This window comes from Neofelis nebulosa, chromosome 7 (genome assembly GCF_028018385.1).
Source record: "Neofelis nebulosa isolate mNeoNeb1 chromosome 7, mNeoNeb1.pri, whole genome shotgun sequence".
Lineage (NCBI taxonomy): Eukaryota > Metazoa > Chordata > Mammalia > Carnivora > Felidae > Neofelis > Neofelis nebulosa.
The window spans coordinates 5446177-5460739 of record NC_080788.1 but is presented as its reverse complement, the minus strand read 5'-3'; the positions used below and the strand labels follow the sequence as shown (position 1 = coordinate 5460739).

The following is a 14563-nucleotide window of genomic DNA, read 5'->3' as shown; positions in this document are numbered from 1 at the left end:
GTAAGGAAGCCTGATAAGGAGCAGGACACGGTATCTCCTCACAAAGCGTCTGTTCATTACAAAGGGAACAAGTAACTTTAACGCAAAGAGGCATGGGACACACTCCACTCCTACCATCAGTGGTAGGACGAAAGAAAATCACCCACTCAAGGGGACACAGTAACAGCGTCATTCCGTGCCACTCCTGCCAAAGACACATAATCTGACTTGGATCACAAAGAAACATCAGACAAACCCCAAATGAGGGACATTCTACAAAATTCCTGGCTAATGGTCTTCAAAAGTGGCCAGATCACAAAAGTCAAAAAAAAAAAAATACATTATTTTTAATGTCAAAGATAAAAGACTGACTGAAAAACCGTTCTAGACTGAAGGAGACTGAGGACAATAACTGAACACATGTGATTCTGAACTGGATCCTTCTGCTAGGAAGGGCCGTAATAGGCCATGCAGTGAAACCACATGTGAACGGGGTCTATGGATCAGGCGGTAATAACATTCCACTGATAATTTTCTGATTTTGATGGCTCTGTTTGAGTTATGAGTGACGACGTCCTTGCTTACAGGAAAATACACAGTGAAATACTCTGGGCTGATAGAGCATCAGGTTCACAACTTAGTCTCTCAAGGGGTAAAAAAAGAAAATGAAAAAGTGCGGGCGCCTGGGTGGCTGAGTGGGTTGAATCTCAGACTTCAGCTCAGGTCATGATCTCACGGTTCATGAGTTCGAGCCCCGCATCGGGTTCTGTGCGGACAGCTCAGGGCCTGGAACCTGCTTCGGATTCTGTGTCTCCCTCTCCGTCCCTCCCCCGCTTGCGCACACACTCGCTCTCTCTCTCTCTCTCTCTCTCTATATATATATCAAAAATAAAATAAAAACATGAAAAAAAATTTTTTTTGTTATTTGTACTGAACTTCCAATTTTTCTGTAAATTTGTGATTGTTTCAAAGCAATGAAAGTATCCAAAGAAAGAATCCTGAGAGGGTCAAGGGCTGTTAGTTCATCCCATTCATTCCCCTTTGCGACAGGGCAGGGGCAGGATGGGAAGTTCTATATTCCTCTGAAGTTGACTACAAAGTACCACAAAATCAGGATCTCAAACACAGCAAACCTCGACAAAGACGATTTCAGAAGCCAGAAATCCAGCATAAAGCAGAGATCTACTTTATCTGGATACCAAATGATCCAGTAGGCCCATGTAGAAGAGCATGTGATCTATAGAGGCAGATCCCCAAATACAGGCAACACTACAGTGAGATTCATATCAATATAGTAAAGACAAGACTCCAGTGTAATAAGGCACAAATATGGTCATATTGTACTTTTTCTAATAACCATTATATTTAAGAACTCCTATTAGCACTCCCATTTGATCAAATGGAAGTCTCCATTTTAAAGAATACTTTTGCCTTATGGGACATCATCAAACAAGTGAGCCCGGCTTTTACAACAAAGAAAGAAGACAGCACTTTGAAAATGGGAGTCACTCAAATAAATCAACGTATGCTCTGTCTTAAAGTTTATATCCCAATTTGAATACCAAATCTTACATTGTCTAATTGGAACGACAGGCTTCTGGTTTCTGAGGGACTAGGGTACCTAAGTAATTCTCACTTGGATCTTAACAACAGCATCCCACACCACTGTCTGAAGTATCAATTCCACGTTGTTCTGTACAAGACTCTCCACTTGATATGAGTGATTGAAGCACCCTATGACCTTGCACTAATCTAAGTGCAAAAGACACCACGTATCTGTGCCTTAGATCCGTACCGTCCAAGACGGCCGAAAACCACCACATGAAAGCAGTGAACTATGGCGAGTCTGAACGGAGATGGGCTGTAAGCATACAGCACCCACCAGATTTCAAAGACTGATTTAAAAAAGAACGTGAGATATCTCCTTTGTGTTTGTTGTGCTGCTTCTATGTTGACATGACATTTCTGATACACTGGTTAAATAACTAAGTCATTTAAACAGTATTGAAATTAATGACACCTGTTCCTTTTTCTTTAATGTGGCTCCTAGAAAGGTTTGAATTACGCATGTGGCTCACAGCACGTCTCTACCGGACAGGGCAGCCTTAGACCGCTGGCCTGTGAGATAACACTATCTCCTGCTGCAGGAACTAGGAAAAAGAATGGTCGACTTCCCAGAAGAACACTGAACTGCATCCTTCAAGATCTCATCTTTGTAAGGACAACCTCTTTCTTTTTTTTTTTTTAACACTCGCTTCAGCCTGAAGAAAGGAAGTATCTGGAGGTACCTGGAACTCTGGCACGCTGCTGCGCAGCTGGCTCACGTTTGGTAAGGATCCTCCGTGGTACTGCGTAAGGCGGAGCTGCTGAAGCTTCTGAAATTGGACCTGGAAACAAAGAGATTTCGAGACGGGTGAGACAGGACAGCAAAGATCCGAGAGGAGCATCGATGTGCGGTGTTTTGTAGTAAAATGGTTCAAGAGTGAAAGTCTTGGTTTCGATTTCTCTTCTACCTTTTCCTACCTGAAACCTTCAGGTTTCCAGTGCTTTCGGATTCTTTTTAAATAGTATTCCACTAAATTCCACTTAAAAAATTCTTTTTTTTAAATGTTTATTTATTTTTGAGAGAAAGCAAGCCAAAGAGGGGCACAGAAAGAGAGAGAGAGAGAGAGACAGACAGACAGACAGACAGGATCTGTGCCGACAGCAGAAGAGCTCAATGCGGAGCTCGAACCCACAAACTGTGAGATCATGACCTGAGCTGAAGTTGGACGCTTAACCGAATGAACCACCCAGGTACCCCACTTTCCGGGTTTTGATTAGCCTATTTTGGGGGAAGACTTTACCCACATTCCAAATGTCCCATGCACCATGATAGTGAGGCCTTTGCAAGGCCTTTGAGTACGTGTGTAGGTGTGCAGGCACAATCTTTAACGGCAATAAAAGAATTTCTTAAAGGAAATCTAAGCCACACTCGGTGACTCTAACACATTAGCTGTTTTCCCTTCTACGTGCTCTTGTCTCCATCTACATGTATAATAGCTGCACAACGGTAATCATAGCCACAATCTTTCATGCCTACATCTTAACTTTTTTCTGTGATATTTAAAAAAAATTTTTTTTTAATTTATTTATTTTTGAGAGGCAGAGCATGAGCAGGGGAGGGGCAGAGAGAGAGGGAGACGCAGAATCCGAAGCAGGCTCCAGGCTCTGAGGTGTTTTGTTAGCACAGAGCCCGACGCAAGGCTCGAACTCACGAACCGCGAGACCATGACCTGAGCCGAAGTCGGACGCTCAACCGACTGAGCCACCCAGGCGCCCCTTTTCTGTGATATTAATCTTTTTGAACGGCCATATAGAATTTCTTCTTCTGCATCATTTCTTTAGAACACATGCCAAAGAGTGAGTACTAAGTCTCTGGGTATGGGCCTTCAGCTGGCTCTCAATACATAACGCCACAATGATTTCCCAAGGGGTGTACCCATGTATATGTGAGGAAACAGTTTATCACAAACAAAACTCACTAACACTGAAGATCGTCATTAACTGGGGCAAAGATGAAGGCAAATTCGACAGCTATCAAATGGCACCCCACTGTTCTCACTTCCTTCTGCGAGCTCTTCCTTGCTTCATATCCAAAGGCAGTGAACTGGTTACAGTTCTTGGAAACCCCAAGGTGGTCCCATTTGGTCTTTAAGGTTCTGTTTCTAAAATAATAAACGACCTTTGTGGTTGTAGAGCGCTCGGCACGTAGAATTCACATAGGGAAGAAACAGTAGGTGGGAACCCCCAAGCAGGTTTTTTACCCTTTCATTATTAGGCCCTTTGATAATAATGAAAACTGCCAGATAAGAGCCCCTGCGATGAGCCAGATGCTGTCCTCAGGTGCTCTGCTCCTTTCATCCCTAACCCTCCCCACAACCACCAAGCTCGTATTATCCTGCCATTCATTACAGACCTGGAGACCCAGACTTAGGAAAGTTCACCATTTGCCTGAGGGCACACAGCTAGAAGAGGCCAAGCTATAGCTATCTCAAAACCCACATTTTTTTTTAAATTTTTTAATGTTTATTTATTATTGAGAGACAGAGAGACACAGAGCGTGAGCAGGGGAGGAGTAGAGAGAGGGGGAGACACAGAATCTGAAGTAGGCTCCAGGCTCTGAGCTGTCAGCACAGAGCCAGACGCGGGGCTCGAACTCACAAACTGCGAGATCATGACCTGAGCCGAAGTCGGTCACTCAACCGACTGAGCCACCCAGGCGCCCCAAAACCCACATTTTTCTAGGTGCTATGGTCCCTTCCATTGTTCATTTCTCTCGATGATCATACTATTTACAAGCTCAGAGAAAAGTGAAGTTTGATGGATCAAAAGCACCACTGGGGGGTCGCCGGGATGGCTCAGTCAGGTAAGAGTCTGGTTCTTGATTTTGGCTCAGGTCACGATCCCGCAATTTCATGAGTTCGAGCCCCGCGTCAGGCTCTGAGCTGACAGCGTGGAGCCTACTTGGGATTCTCTGTCTCCGCCCCTCCCCTGCTCGCTCACTCTCTTCTCTCTCTGAAAATAAATAAGATTTAAAAAAAAAAAAAAAACAAACATCACTGGCCCTATGAAGCTCTCTGATTTTGTTTGGTTTTCATATTTATTATAAAAAATTTCAAATATATACAAAATAGAGATGGGTACAATGAAACCCCATCTATCCAGCTTCCACGATTATCTTATGTCCAGTCTTGATTTATCTTTGCCAGCTTCACTACCCGTGCCGCCCCTCACGGAAAGAAATCCAGACGTCGTATCGTTCCATATTTCAATATGCATCCCCAAAAGATAAAAGCCTGTATCTGGCTGGAAGTTTTAAAGGCATACAAAACCCCTTGGTGGCCTTAACTTCCTCAAACCCACAGTATCTGCTTTCTCAAACATACTGCACTGGGAAGCAGTTGTAATCTTTTCATCAAAACCCAGATCTGAGAGCCAAATAGGAGGAGGAGGAAGGACATAGTGAGCCTTTTCCATCCATCAGCTGAGTTACAAGAATAAAGTCTCTGCTTTTGATCTTAACGTTCTCGAAACTCTTACCAGAAGCACGTGACTCTCTATCCTTGATATTCTCTAGACAAAACTCTTGGACCCCTTGATCTAAAGCCTTTGATTCCTTCCTCCATCAATCCATCCACTTATTCGCTTACACAAAAACTTTTCACTGTGTGTGTCACCATACCAGGCACTGTCCTACTAAGATGAACACATGCCAAAGTTCTTGCCTCCAGAGAGTTCCCACAAAGGCTTTCACTCTTACGCGAAAGCCTTAGCACTGCAGCAGGCTAAGTTCTGAATCTAGCTGGAGACATGCCTTCCACTGAGCGGAAGGCCCTCTCACAGCCTCCCATGGGTGGGCTCCATCCCCAAGTGCCTATTCTAGGGTCTTCAGAGACTGTTGCGCCACAGTAAAAAGAGTACCGGGTTTGAAGTTGAAAGACCTGTGTGACCCGAAGCCCCCACTTGGCTGGGTAAATTATTCTGCTGTCTACTTCACAGAGACAATGTGAGGATTAAGAGAGAGAAGAGACGTGACAGGGGGATAGAAAACGTAAAGCCGCGGACAACCTCTCGAAGTATTATCATTGTTGACATTCTCAACTACCTCCTAAACCCTCAAGTAACTTGGCTATTTTCCTCTTTTGAAATATAGAGTCAGCGACCTAGAAAGAACCTTCGAGACGGTCTTCAACACCATAATGCTTACTAATAATGAAAGTGAGCATCAAAGAATGAGTAGCCTAAGGCAGAGGTCACAGACTGGCAGGCCAGAGGCCACGTTTAGCCTAGCGAGTTCTGGCTGACCCACAGGATCCTGACCCACTCGATGCTTTACACTTTCATTTTCCCGTTGGAAGACTGTACAAAAATCTGGATTCCCAACTTCTCTTGATTGGAAGATCGAACAACGCTGAGTGTACGTTCTTGCGTGGCCACAATGCATGCAGCTGAGAAGCGGCTGCTCCCCCCGCACAGGGCTTGCCCAAGACCTCATGGCACCCTACCATTCCTCGACTGTGGCCCGAGATCGGCTCCCACTTACCTCATTCCTGGCTCCTCCACTCCTTTTCCCTACATGCCTCACCCTGTAACTTAAGTCAGCGACCCTTAGCCGACAGTCACACACTTGGGTGGACCGCCCTTCAATGTCTACCTGAAATGAGATCCAAGTCTCCCAACAATGGATCCCAAACACAAGCCCAGCAGGCCTTTTTATAGAAACTGACAAAAGAATCCTAAAACTTATGGATGTGCAAATGACCAACCTACAGTAGCCAAAGCGATTTTAAAAAAGCTTTTTTAATGCTTATTTATTTTTGAAAGAGACAGGGAGACAGAGTGTGAGCAGGGGAGGGGCAGAGACAGAGGGAGACACAGAATCCAAAGCAGGCTCTAGGCTCTGAGCTGTCAGCACAGAGCCGGATGCGGGGCTCGAACTCATGAAATGCGAGATCATGACTTGAGGCGAAGTCGGACGCTTAACCGACGGAGCCACCCAGGCACCCCAAAGCAATTTTTCAAGAGAGCAAAGTAGGGGCGCCTGGGTGGCTCCGTCAGTTAAGCATCCTATTTCAACGCTCAGGTCACGATGTCACGGTTCATGGGTTTGAGCCCCATGTCGGGCTCCGCGCTGATGCCTCAGAGCCCGGGTCCTGCTTTGGATTCTGTGTGTGTGCACGTGTCTCTCTGCCCCTCCTTCACTCACGCTCTGTCTGTCTCTCTCTCTCTCAAAAATAAATGAACATTAAAAAAAAGAGCAAAGTTGGAAGACTGAAGTTACCTCACTTCAAGACTTACTACAAAGCCGCAGTCACCCAGGCAGAGTGCTACTAACAAGAAGAGAGATGTGCGGGTCAACAACACAGAAGAGGGAGTCCGAACACAGACCCACACGGTATCTGGCCAGTTGAATTTTTTTTTTTTTCCCAGTTGATTTTTGACAAAAGGATCGTGGCAATTCAATGGGGAAAGTGTTCTCGACACAGGCTGCCAGTGCAATTAGATCTCCGGATGGGGGACGAAAGCAGTCGAGGGCACGCTCAGCGGAGCAGCCACATCCAAACCCCAGCCCTGCCACTAACCATCCGTGCAACCGCACCTCTCGAGCCTGCTTGGTCATCTGTAAAATAAAGGATATTCTGGATACGCACCCCATAGGGTCTTTGTGAAAACCATCTGAGATAACGAATGTAAAGGAGTCAGCACAGTCGGTACCTGGCAAACAGACAGCGCTCAATATTTAGCCCCAATCCAGTATGTCTAGTCTTTACTCCGCCTTAGAGGCCTCACTGCTTACAGAACACGTCCGATATTTGTTTGCTTTCAACACAAAGATGATTCTCCCCCAACATTCAAACTAAACGAGCACTCCAGGCTGATGGGTTGTGTTTACCCTGCGGTGTCAAAACTACAAGTTGTCCTTCAAAGTCAAACTTCTGGAACAAGTCTGCAGTCCTCTTTCCTTCCGTTTGGTCCTCAGTGCCTCCCAGCCTCCTTTCCAACCAGCACCCCGTGAATGCAGGGCCTCTCGCCAGGATTACCAGCGACCGCCACTTGACTGGACCAAACGACGCGTCCCTCATCATGTCAGACCGAGGCAGCAGCACCGGGCTCAGCTGGTTGACATTCTCGCTTTTCCCCCTCTGGCTGCTCTTCAGTCTTCTTTGCTGGCTCCCCTCCCCCACCTTCCCTTTAAGCTCCTTGGGCTTCTCTGGGCCTGTCCACGTCTCCCTCCACAGCAGGCCTCACAACCCCAAACGCCTGCAGGTGCCAAGCGCGGAAGAGAGGTGAAGCGGCAGGGGTCACTGTGAGGGGCACCGCAGGGAGCAGTGCGGACGGTGGCAAACTGAGGAGCACATACGTCACATGCCCCTTCTGCTGGGGGAAGCCACTGCAGGGCTCCAGGCAGAAACATAGGGGGAGTGTCGTTACATGATTTCATTTTTCAAAAGAAGCCAGCATCCTGACTTTGATGTCAAATCCCAATATTCACTGTTGCTCCTAATTATTATTTTTTTTAAAAAACACACTTGGGGGCACCCGGGTGGCTTGGTTGGCTAAGCATCCGACTTTGGCTCAGGTCACGATCTCACGGTTCCTGAGTTCGAGCCCCACATTGGGCTCAGCACTGACCGTGGGGCACAGCCTGCTTGGGATTCATTCTCTCTCCCTTGCTCTCTGCCCCTCCCCCATTTGTGCATGCACTCTCTCCCTCTCAAAATAAATAAACTTAAAAAAAAAAAAAAAAAAAGATGGGGCGCCTGGGTGGCTCAGTCGGTTAAGCGTCCGACTTCAGCTCAGGTCATGATCTCACGGTCCGTGGGTTCGAGCCCCGCGTCGGGCTCTGTGCTGACAGCTCAGAGCCTGGGGCCCGTTTCAGATTCTGTGTCTCCCTCTCTCTCTTCCCCTCTCCTGTTCATGCTCTGTCTCTCTCTGTCTCAAAAAAAAAAAAAGACACATTTGGGCACACGTACACCTTTCTACCCTTGCAAGGGTCAAATTAGAGTTTAGTTCACCAATTTGCAAGACGTGTTCTTGAAATTCTTCCCACGCAGCTGAATCTACTCCTAAAACTACACACCAAAGGTCCCCATACTTCTGTCACTGGTCCAGACCTCCCCCCCTTATTCGGAGATCCTCATGTGGCTTCAGGACCATGTAAAGAACGGCCTGCGAGGCCATCTCTACTTACGTGCTTCACAGGCATCTCACGCTCACCATCTCCTGACAGTGAAGCATCTGCTCCCACCAGTGCTGCCCCCCTTTCTAGAAGATACCCAGAAATGGCTCAAGTCTGAAAGCTGTGGAACGTCCATTTGCCAAATCTGGTCATTTCTAGCTCCTATAAAGTATCGATCTGTTCGCCTCTCTGCCTTCCTCTTGCCGCCCCCCCTAGTGTCAAGGCCATCATCACATCTCTTGGACTATCATGACCTCCAAATGCTTTCTCTGCCACCTTCTCCTCTGTTCTATCCACGATCCTGGAGCTAGAGGCATCGCAAATCGCCCCTACATCAACCCCTTCCTTGACTCGCCATTGTCCTTAGGATCAAGTCCCAGGTCCTGTCTCTACAATCTGATCCCTGTGAATGCCTCAGCTCAGATCACCATCTTTGTCCCCTGGCTGGGCCTCTGTTCCCTACACCTGAAACATTCTCTCTCCCTCAACACACAAGCACATACCCTCAAATGGCTACCCCAACCCCACCAATCCTTTAGGCCACTAGAAGAGGTGAGGACTCCCCACCATCCATTCCCAGAGCTACGCCTGCTTCCCTTTCTGCAATATTCATCAAAACGTGTCCTGACTTGTCACAGGAATATCTTCTCCATTAAACCCTAAAATCCATGAGGAGACTGTTTTTGCTTGCTGGCTATGATATGCCCTGTGTGCATCCTAATCTCTGGCACACACCAGGGATACGATAAGCATCTGATGAACAAATTAATAAGACCTTTGAAGCAAGGTGCCAAGTCTTAGCCTCCACCCCCCACCCCATCAACCACGGCGGGTACTCCAGTACTGACAAATGAATGAAAAAAGGAACGGTCTCTTTCCAGGCATACCAGGATCCACTTGTGAATCCTTCCTACCATCCCAAGGACTGCCACTAAAGCAACCCTCCCACAGCATTCTCTTCTCCAAATATTCCCACTGCTTCCTAGTAAGGCCGAGCCCCTACAGCTAGAGTGAAAAATTCTCCATAATCTAGTCTATCCCACCGACTAGGCAAATAAGATTTAACTCCAACTCTGAAGGACTGGCTCTGATTGTGCAGAGAATGCCTTGAAGAGCAGCCCAGGCTCAGAGAGGAAAGAGTACCTACATCGATTATCCATTGTGCCATGGGCTGATGGAAAAATGGGAAACGCCATGCCATGGGAAAGTCAGTACATATGTCATCCAGTGACCGATAATGAACTAGACGGATTCTTCTCCATCTGGGATCTTTGGACCCTTGAAGGTTTATAGACATATACTTTGGGAATCTAAGAGTTCCCTATGAGAAGTGTTCAGTTTTGTGAATTTCATTATGAAAATAATCCTTAAAGTTTTTAAATAAGCAAATATCCCCCAGCAAATCCAGTGTTATCATTTGCCTTTGTGTTGTAAACACATTGGACCTGGGACGGCTGGCTGGCTCAGTCTGTACAGCAGGCAACTCTTGATCTCAGGGTTGTGAGTTCAAGCCCCAGGTTGGCATAGAGATTACTCATAAAATTTTTTTTAACATATACAAAAAAAATAAACACGGTGAACCCAAGTAGCATTACTTTATCTGAAAACTGATAGCAGAGAAAGAACACAGGAAGAACTAACATGTACATGATGTACTGTCCCAGGTAAAGGGAAAAGTGACATCATAATTTTGTAGTGATCACAACAGACGAAAGCAGTGGGTGAACTGAGTTATCCCATGGAGCACACCTGAGCGGCCTCGTTTAACCCAAGAAAATCTGAATTAGGGGTTAGCATCATATTCATACTGAGAGCGTCAACTGAGTTTGGCAAATTAGCATTTATCGTATCAAATTAATGATGTTAATTCGAATTTATTGCTTTTTTAATGCTGAGTGAATTTGTTCTGTGCACATCTTTTAGTTATGATTGAACCGCAACTATAATCAAAGGACTTTATGTACAAGTTTATGTTTGAATTATTTTTAAGTAACATAACCAAACTCATTTAAATGAACATGGAGAGTGCTCGCTTCGGCAGCACATATACTAAATGAACATGGAGGGTCTGTGAAAAAAAATTTGCCTTAAAAAGTCTATACAGGGATGCCTTGGTGGCTCGGTTGGTTGACTATCCGACTCCTGGTTTCAGCTCAGGTCATGATCTCACAGTCTGGTCTGGGATGACAGCAAGGAGCCTGCTTGGGATATTCTCTCTGCTTGGGATATTCTCTCTCTCTCTCTCTGTCTCTGTCTCTGCCTCTCCCCTGCTCGTGCACGCACATTCTCTCTCAAAATAAATACATAAACTTGTAAATATGTAGATAAATACATAAATACGGAATATGTAAATAAATACATTTTTAAAAAAAGAGTCTATACATTACTCATGGCTTCATCTATCAGGAACCCTTTATTTTTATTTTTTTTATTTTTTTTAACGTAATCTTTACACCCAATGTGAGGCCAGAACTAACAACCTTGAGTTCAAGAGTCGCAGGCTCCAACTGAGCCAGCCAGGCACCCCATCAGGAGTGCTTTAAAGAGGATTCATGAACTGGGTGAGAGACTGGACCAACTCCAGCTCTACAGACAAGCAGAGGGCAAGAATTTGTGCGCACACTTTATGTATCTAAACAACACATAACACACACATCCCAGCAGTAAACCTCAGCTTTCACCCAACCATTCTCTACGGGCTCTGAGCTCATGATGCTCACTCCTGAGTCTAACCAAGGTCACACATGTATACGCCTGTGGAAACCAGGCAGATAATAAACGAGGGCAGCTGGCCAGGGCATGAGAAAAAAAATTATTGAAACCCTCGGCCTTCTTTCTCTCTTTGTATATTTTTCTTAGCATAAAAATGTAAGTATAAGAGGGGCGCCTGGGTGGCTTGGTCGGTTAAGCGTCCGACTTCGGCTCAGGTCATGATCTCACGGTCCGTGGGTTCGAGGCCCGCGTCGGGTTCTGTGCTGACAGCTCAGAGCCTGGAGCCTGTTTCAGATTCTGTGCCTCCCTCTCTCTCTGCTCCTCCCTGTTCATGCTCTGTCTCTCTGTCTCAAAAATAAACGTTAAAAAAAAAATGTAAGTATAAGAAATATTTCATTTCCCTTTTGCCTCACTAAAAGAAAACACCATCAAAAATATGGTAAGTGGCAAATGACACCCAGCGTTGGTGTGGGAGCTCATGACAGGGTGTGGTGTGAACCTGACCAACTCGAGAATTTGTGCCCCAGTTGAGGGGCAACCACCACCCAGCTCCAGCCGACAGATGTCATATGGGAATTCAGGATAACTGCTACCAGGTCTCCTAATTTTAAATTGACATAGACACAGACAGACACAGAGGGGCACCTGAGTGGCTCAGTTGGTTAAGCGTCCAATTTCAGCTCAGGTCGTGATCTCACGTGGGTCCATGAGTTCGAGCCCCATGAGCTCGAGCCCCGTGTTGGGCTCTGTGCTGACAGCTCAGAGCCTGGAGCCTGCTTCAGATTCTGTGTCTCCCTCTCTCTCTGCCCCTCCCCTACTCAAGCTCTCTCTCACTCTCAAAAATGAATAAATGTTAAAAAAAATTTTTTTTTAAGAAATAGAAATATACACAGAAATGGAAAGAAGAAAAAGAGGGGAGAGACTGGGGAGGGAGGGAAGAAGGAAGGAAGGAAGGAAGGAAGGAAGGAAGGAAGGAAGGAAGGAAGGAAGGAAGGAAAAGAGAAAGGAAGAAAAAGAAAAAGAGAGAGAAAGGAAGGAAGAGAAAGAAAGGAAAAAAGAGAGGAAGAAAAAAAGAAAGACAAGGGAAGAAAAGAAAAAGAAAGGAAGAGATAGAAAAAAGAGAAAGGAAGAGAAAAAAGAAAAAGAGTGAAAGAGAGAAAGAAAGAAAAAGAAAGGAAGGAAGAGAAAGAAAAAGAAAGGAAGGAAGAGAAAGAAAAAGAGAGAGAAAGGAAGAAAAAGAAAAGAAAGATTGATTTGATATGAAAATGTCCCAATTAAAAACTTCTGGCAACAGATTCAAGAAGTTTTCCCAAACACCGTACTGGCCAAAAAAACAACGTGTCTGCAGCTGAAGTGAGCGGGGGACCCGCAGCGCAGCCGCTCTGCCCCCAGCTCGGCGTCCAGCCCGCCCCGCATCTGCAGATCCTCCGCGGTGCTCGCGATGGTCCTTCAAGGTCAGCATTCGGGGGCCTCAAGGCCTGGCCGGCTCCCGCGGACCCTCCTCCCCGCGGCCCTGCGCGGACACTCCTCTTGGCTCTCCATCCTCCACTGCCTCACTCCGCAGTTTCCCAACCTCCGGGTGTTTGTCCCGGCTCGCGCCTTACTCATTCCTCCTGGACCCTCCTCCGTCACCAGCGACGCCGTGCACCTTGCCAGCCCTCCTAACACATCCGGGCCGAGCGCAGTACAGCGGACCGAGAAGGCACCTCCGCGGGGCGGAGAGGGAAGCCTCCCTCGCACGCGATGCGCCCCCCCCCAACCTCCCCGAGGCCCACCCCCGCGGCTCCCCCACCCCTCCCCGGGCCCCGCGACCCTCCCCGCCCCGCCGGCCACAGGCGCTGGCTGGCGGGGGATGTGCGGAGCCCCGCGAAGCCGCGCCGCCCGCCTCCGAGCCGTTGGTGATTTCCTCCCGGGGCTCCGTTCGCCCTCCCCCTCAGGCCGCCCTCGCGCCGCCGCCCTCCCGCCTCCGCGGGGCCGCGCCAGGGGCCGGCGGGCGGGGGAAGCGCCGAGGCCGCGGCCGCGCCGGCCCCGCTCCCCCGCGCGGCCCCGCCGCCCCCGCCCGCGCCCCCGGGGCCCTCACCCGCGACAGGGTGAGGTCGGTCATGAGCTGCTCGAAGGCCCGCGTCTCCTCGGCCTGCCGCTGCGTGTGCAGCGCGATCTTCTCACTGAACTTCCGCGGGTTGGCGCTGCCGGAGCCCGGCGAGGCGGCCATGGCGCGGGCCCGGGGCTCGGCGGGAGGGGGAGACGGCGGGCCGCGGGGCCTGCGCCTCGGCCCGCGCGTCGGTCCGCAGGCCGCCCGAGCCGCCGCCCGAAGGCCCGTCCTCCGGCGCGACCCGGCAGAGGAGCCGCCGCGGCCCCACAGCCAGCGAGCGGCCGGGAGCGCGCCGAGGTCCGCCCCCGCGCGGCCGGCCCCGCCCTCGCCGCGGCCCGCCCGCCGCCCCGCCGCCCCGCCGCCCGAGGGCTGCAGCCGGCGCTCCCGGCCGGGCCCGGGCCCGCGGCGCGCGGCGCCCCGGAGCGAACCCCGTCTGCAAAGCACACCCGCGCCGACGCGTGCGAGCAGCGGCGTGACTGGCGGGCTGCAGCGCGGGAGGTGGGCGGGAGGGGGCCATCCTGGCCTCGGGGATTACGATTTGGGAACCGGCTTCCAGCACCCTTTGCCCCCCCACCCCCACCCCGGTTCCGCCGCTTTGCCTCCCTCCTGCCCGCCGCCGCCCCCCCCCCCCCGAGGGGGGGGGGTGGGGAGAGACGACGGGGCGCCCGAAGCCCGAGCGTTCCCTCCAGCGGCTCCGGCGCCGCGGGGCCTACGCCCGCCCTCGGTGGGCTCCGCTCGCGGTCCCCCCGGGCGCGCGCAGGGACAGCCACCAACTCCGCACCTCAGTTTGTAAAACCACCTGGCGACGTGCGCACCCTGGTGCCGCCGTCCCCGCCCGCGTGCAAACTCCGCGCCCCTCTTCCAGGTTCCCTCCGAGTCTCCCCGCCCCCAGCCAGGTGCCGGCCTCCCCGCTGTCCCCGCTTTTCTGCCGTCCAGCAGCTGCTCTCCCGCGACGTCGCCCTGCAGAATATGGGCAGCGCTGAGTGGGGCTGTGTTTTGTAAATTAGGCAACACTGGAGACACGCGGACGAGTACAGAAAAGAGTATTGACGACACCC

At 49.5% G+C, this 14563-nt stretch overlaps 1 protein-coding gene and 1 long non-coding RNA gene across 5 annotated transcripts in view; both read right to left on the bottom strand.

The window, feature by feature from the left end:
• Positions 1–13808, bottom strand: part of CRTC3 (CREB regulated transcription coactivator 3) — a 109898-nt gene extending 96090 nt beyond the window's left edge. For all 4 annotated transcript variants that reach the window (XR_009263794.1, XR_009263793.1, XR_009263795.1 and 1 more), the window contains exons 1-2: positions 13494–13808; positions 2268–2366 (exon numbers count right to left, since the gene is read on the bottom strand). Coding sequence is in view for 1 of the 4 variants with exons in the window: in XM_058736497.1 (XP_058592480.1) it covers positions 2268–2366; positions 13494–13625 (231 nt within the window). In the remaining 3 variants the exon portion in view is untranslated. The remainder of the gene's footprint in view (positions 1–2267; positions 2367–13493) is intronic.
• On the bottom strand, positions 8254–12605 carry LOC131515989 (uncharacterized). Its single transcript, XR_009263797.1, has 3 exons — positions 11775–12605; positions 10746–11555; positions 8254–10704 (listed from the first exon to the last, which is right to left on the bottom strand). It is a non-coding gene; the product is annotated as an uncharacterized LOC131515989 (long non-coding RNA).
• Positions 13809–14563: the final 755 nt, after the last annotated feature.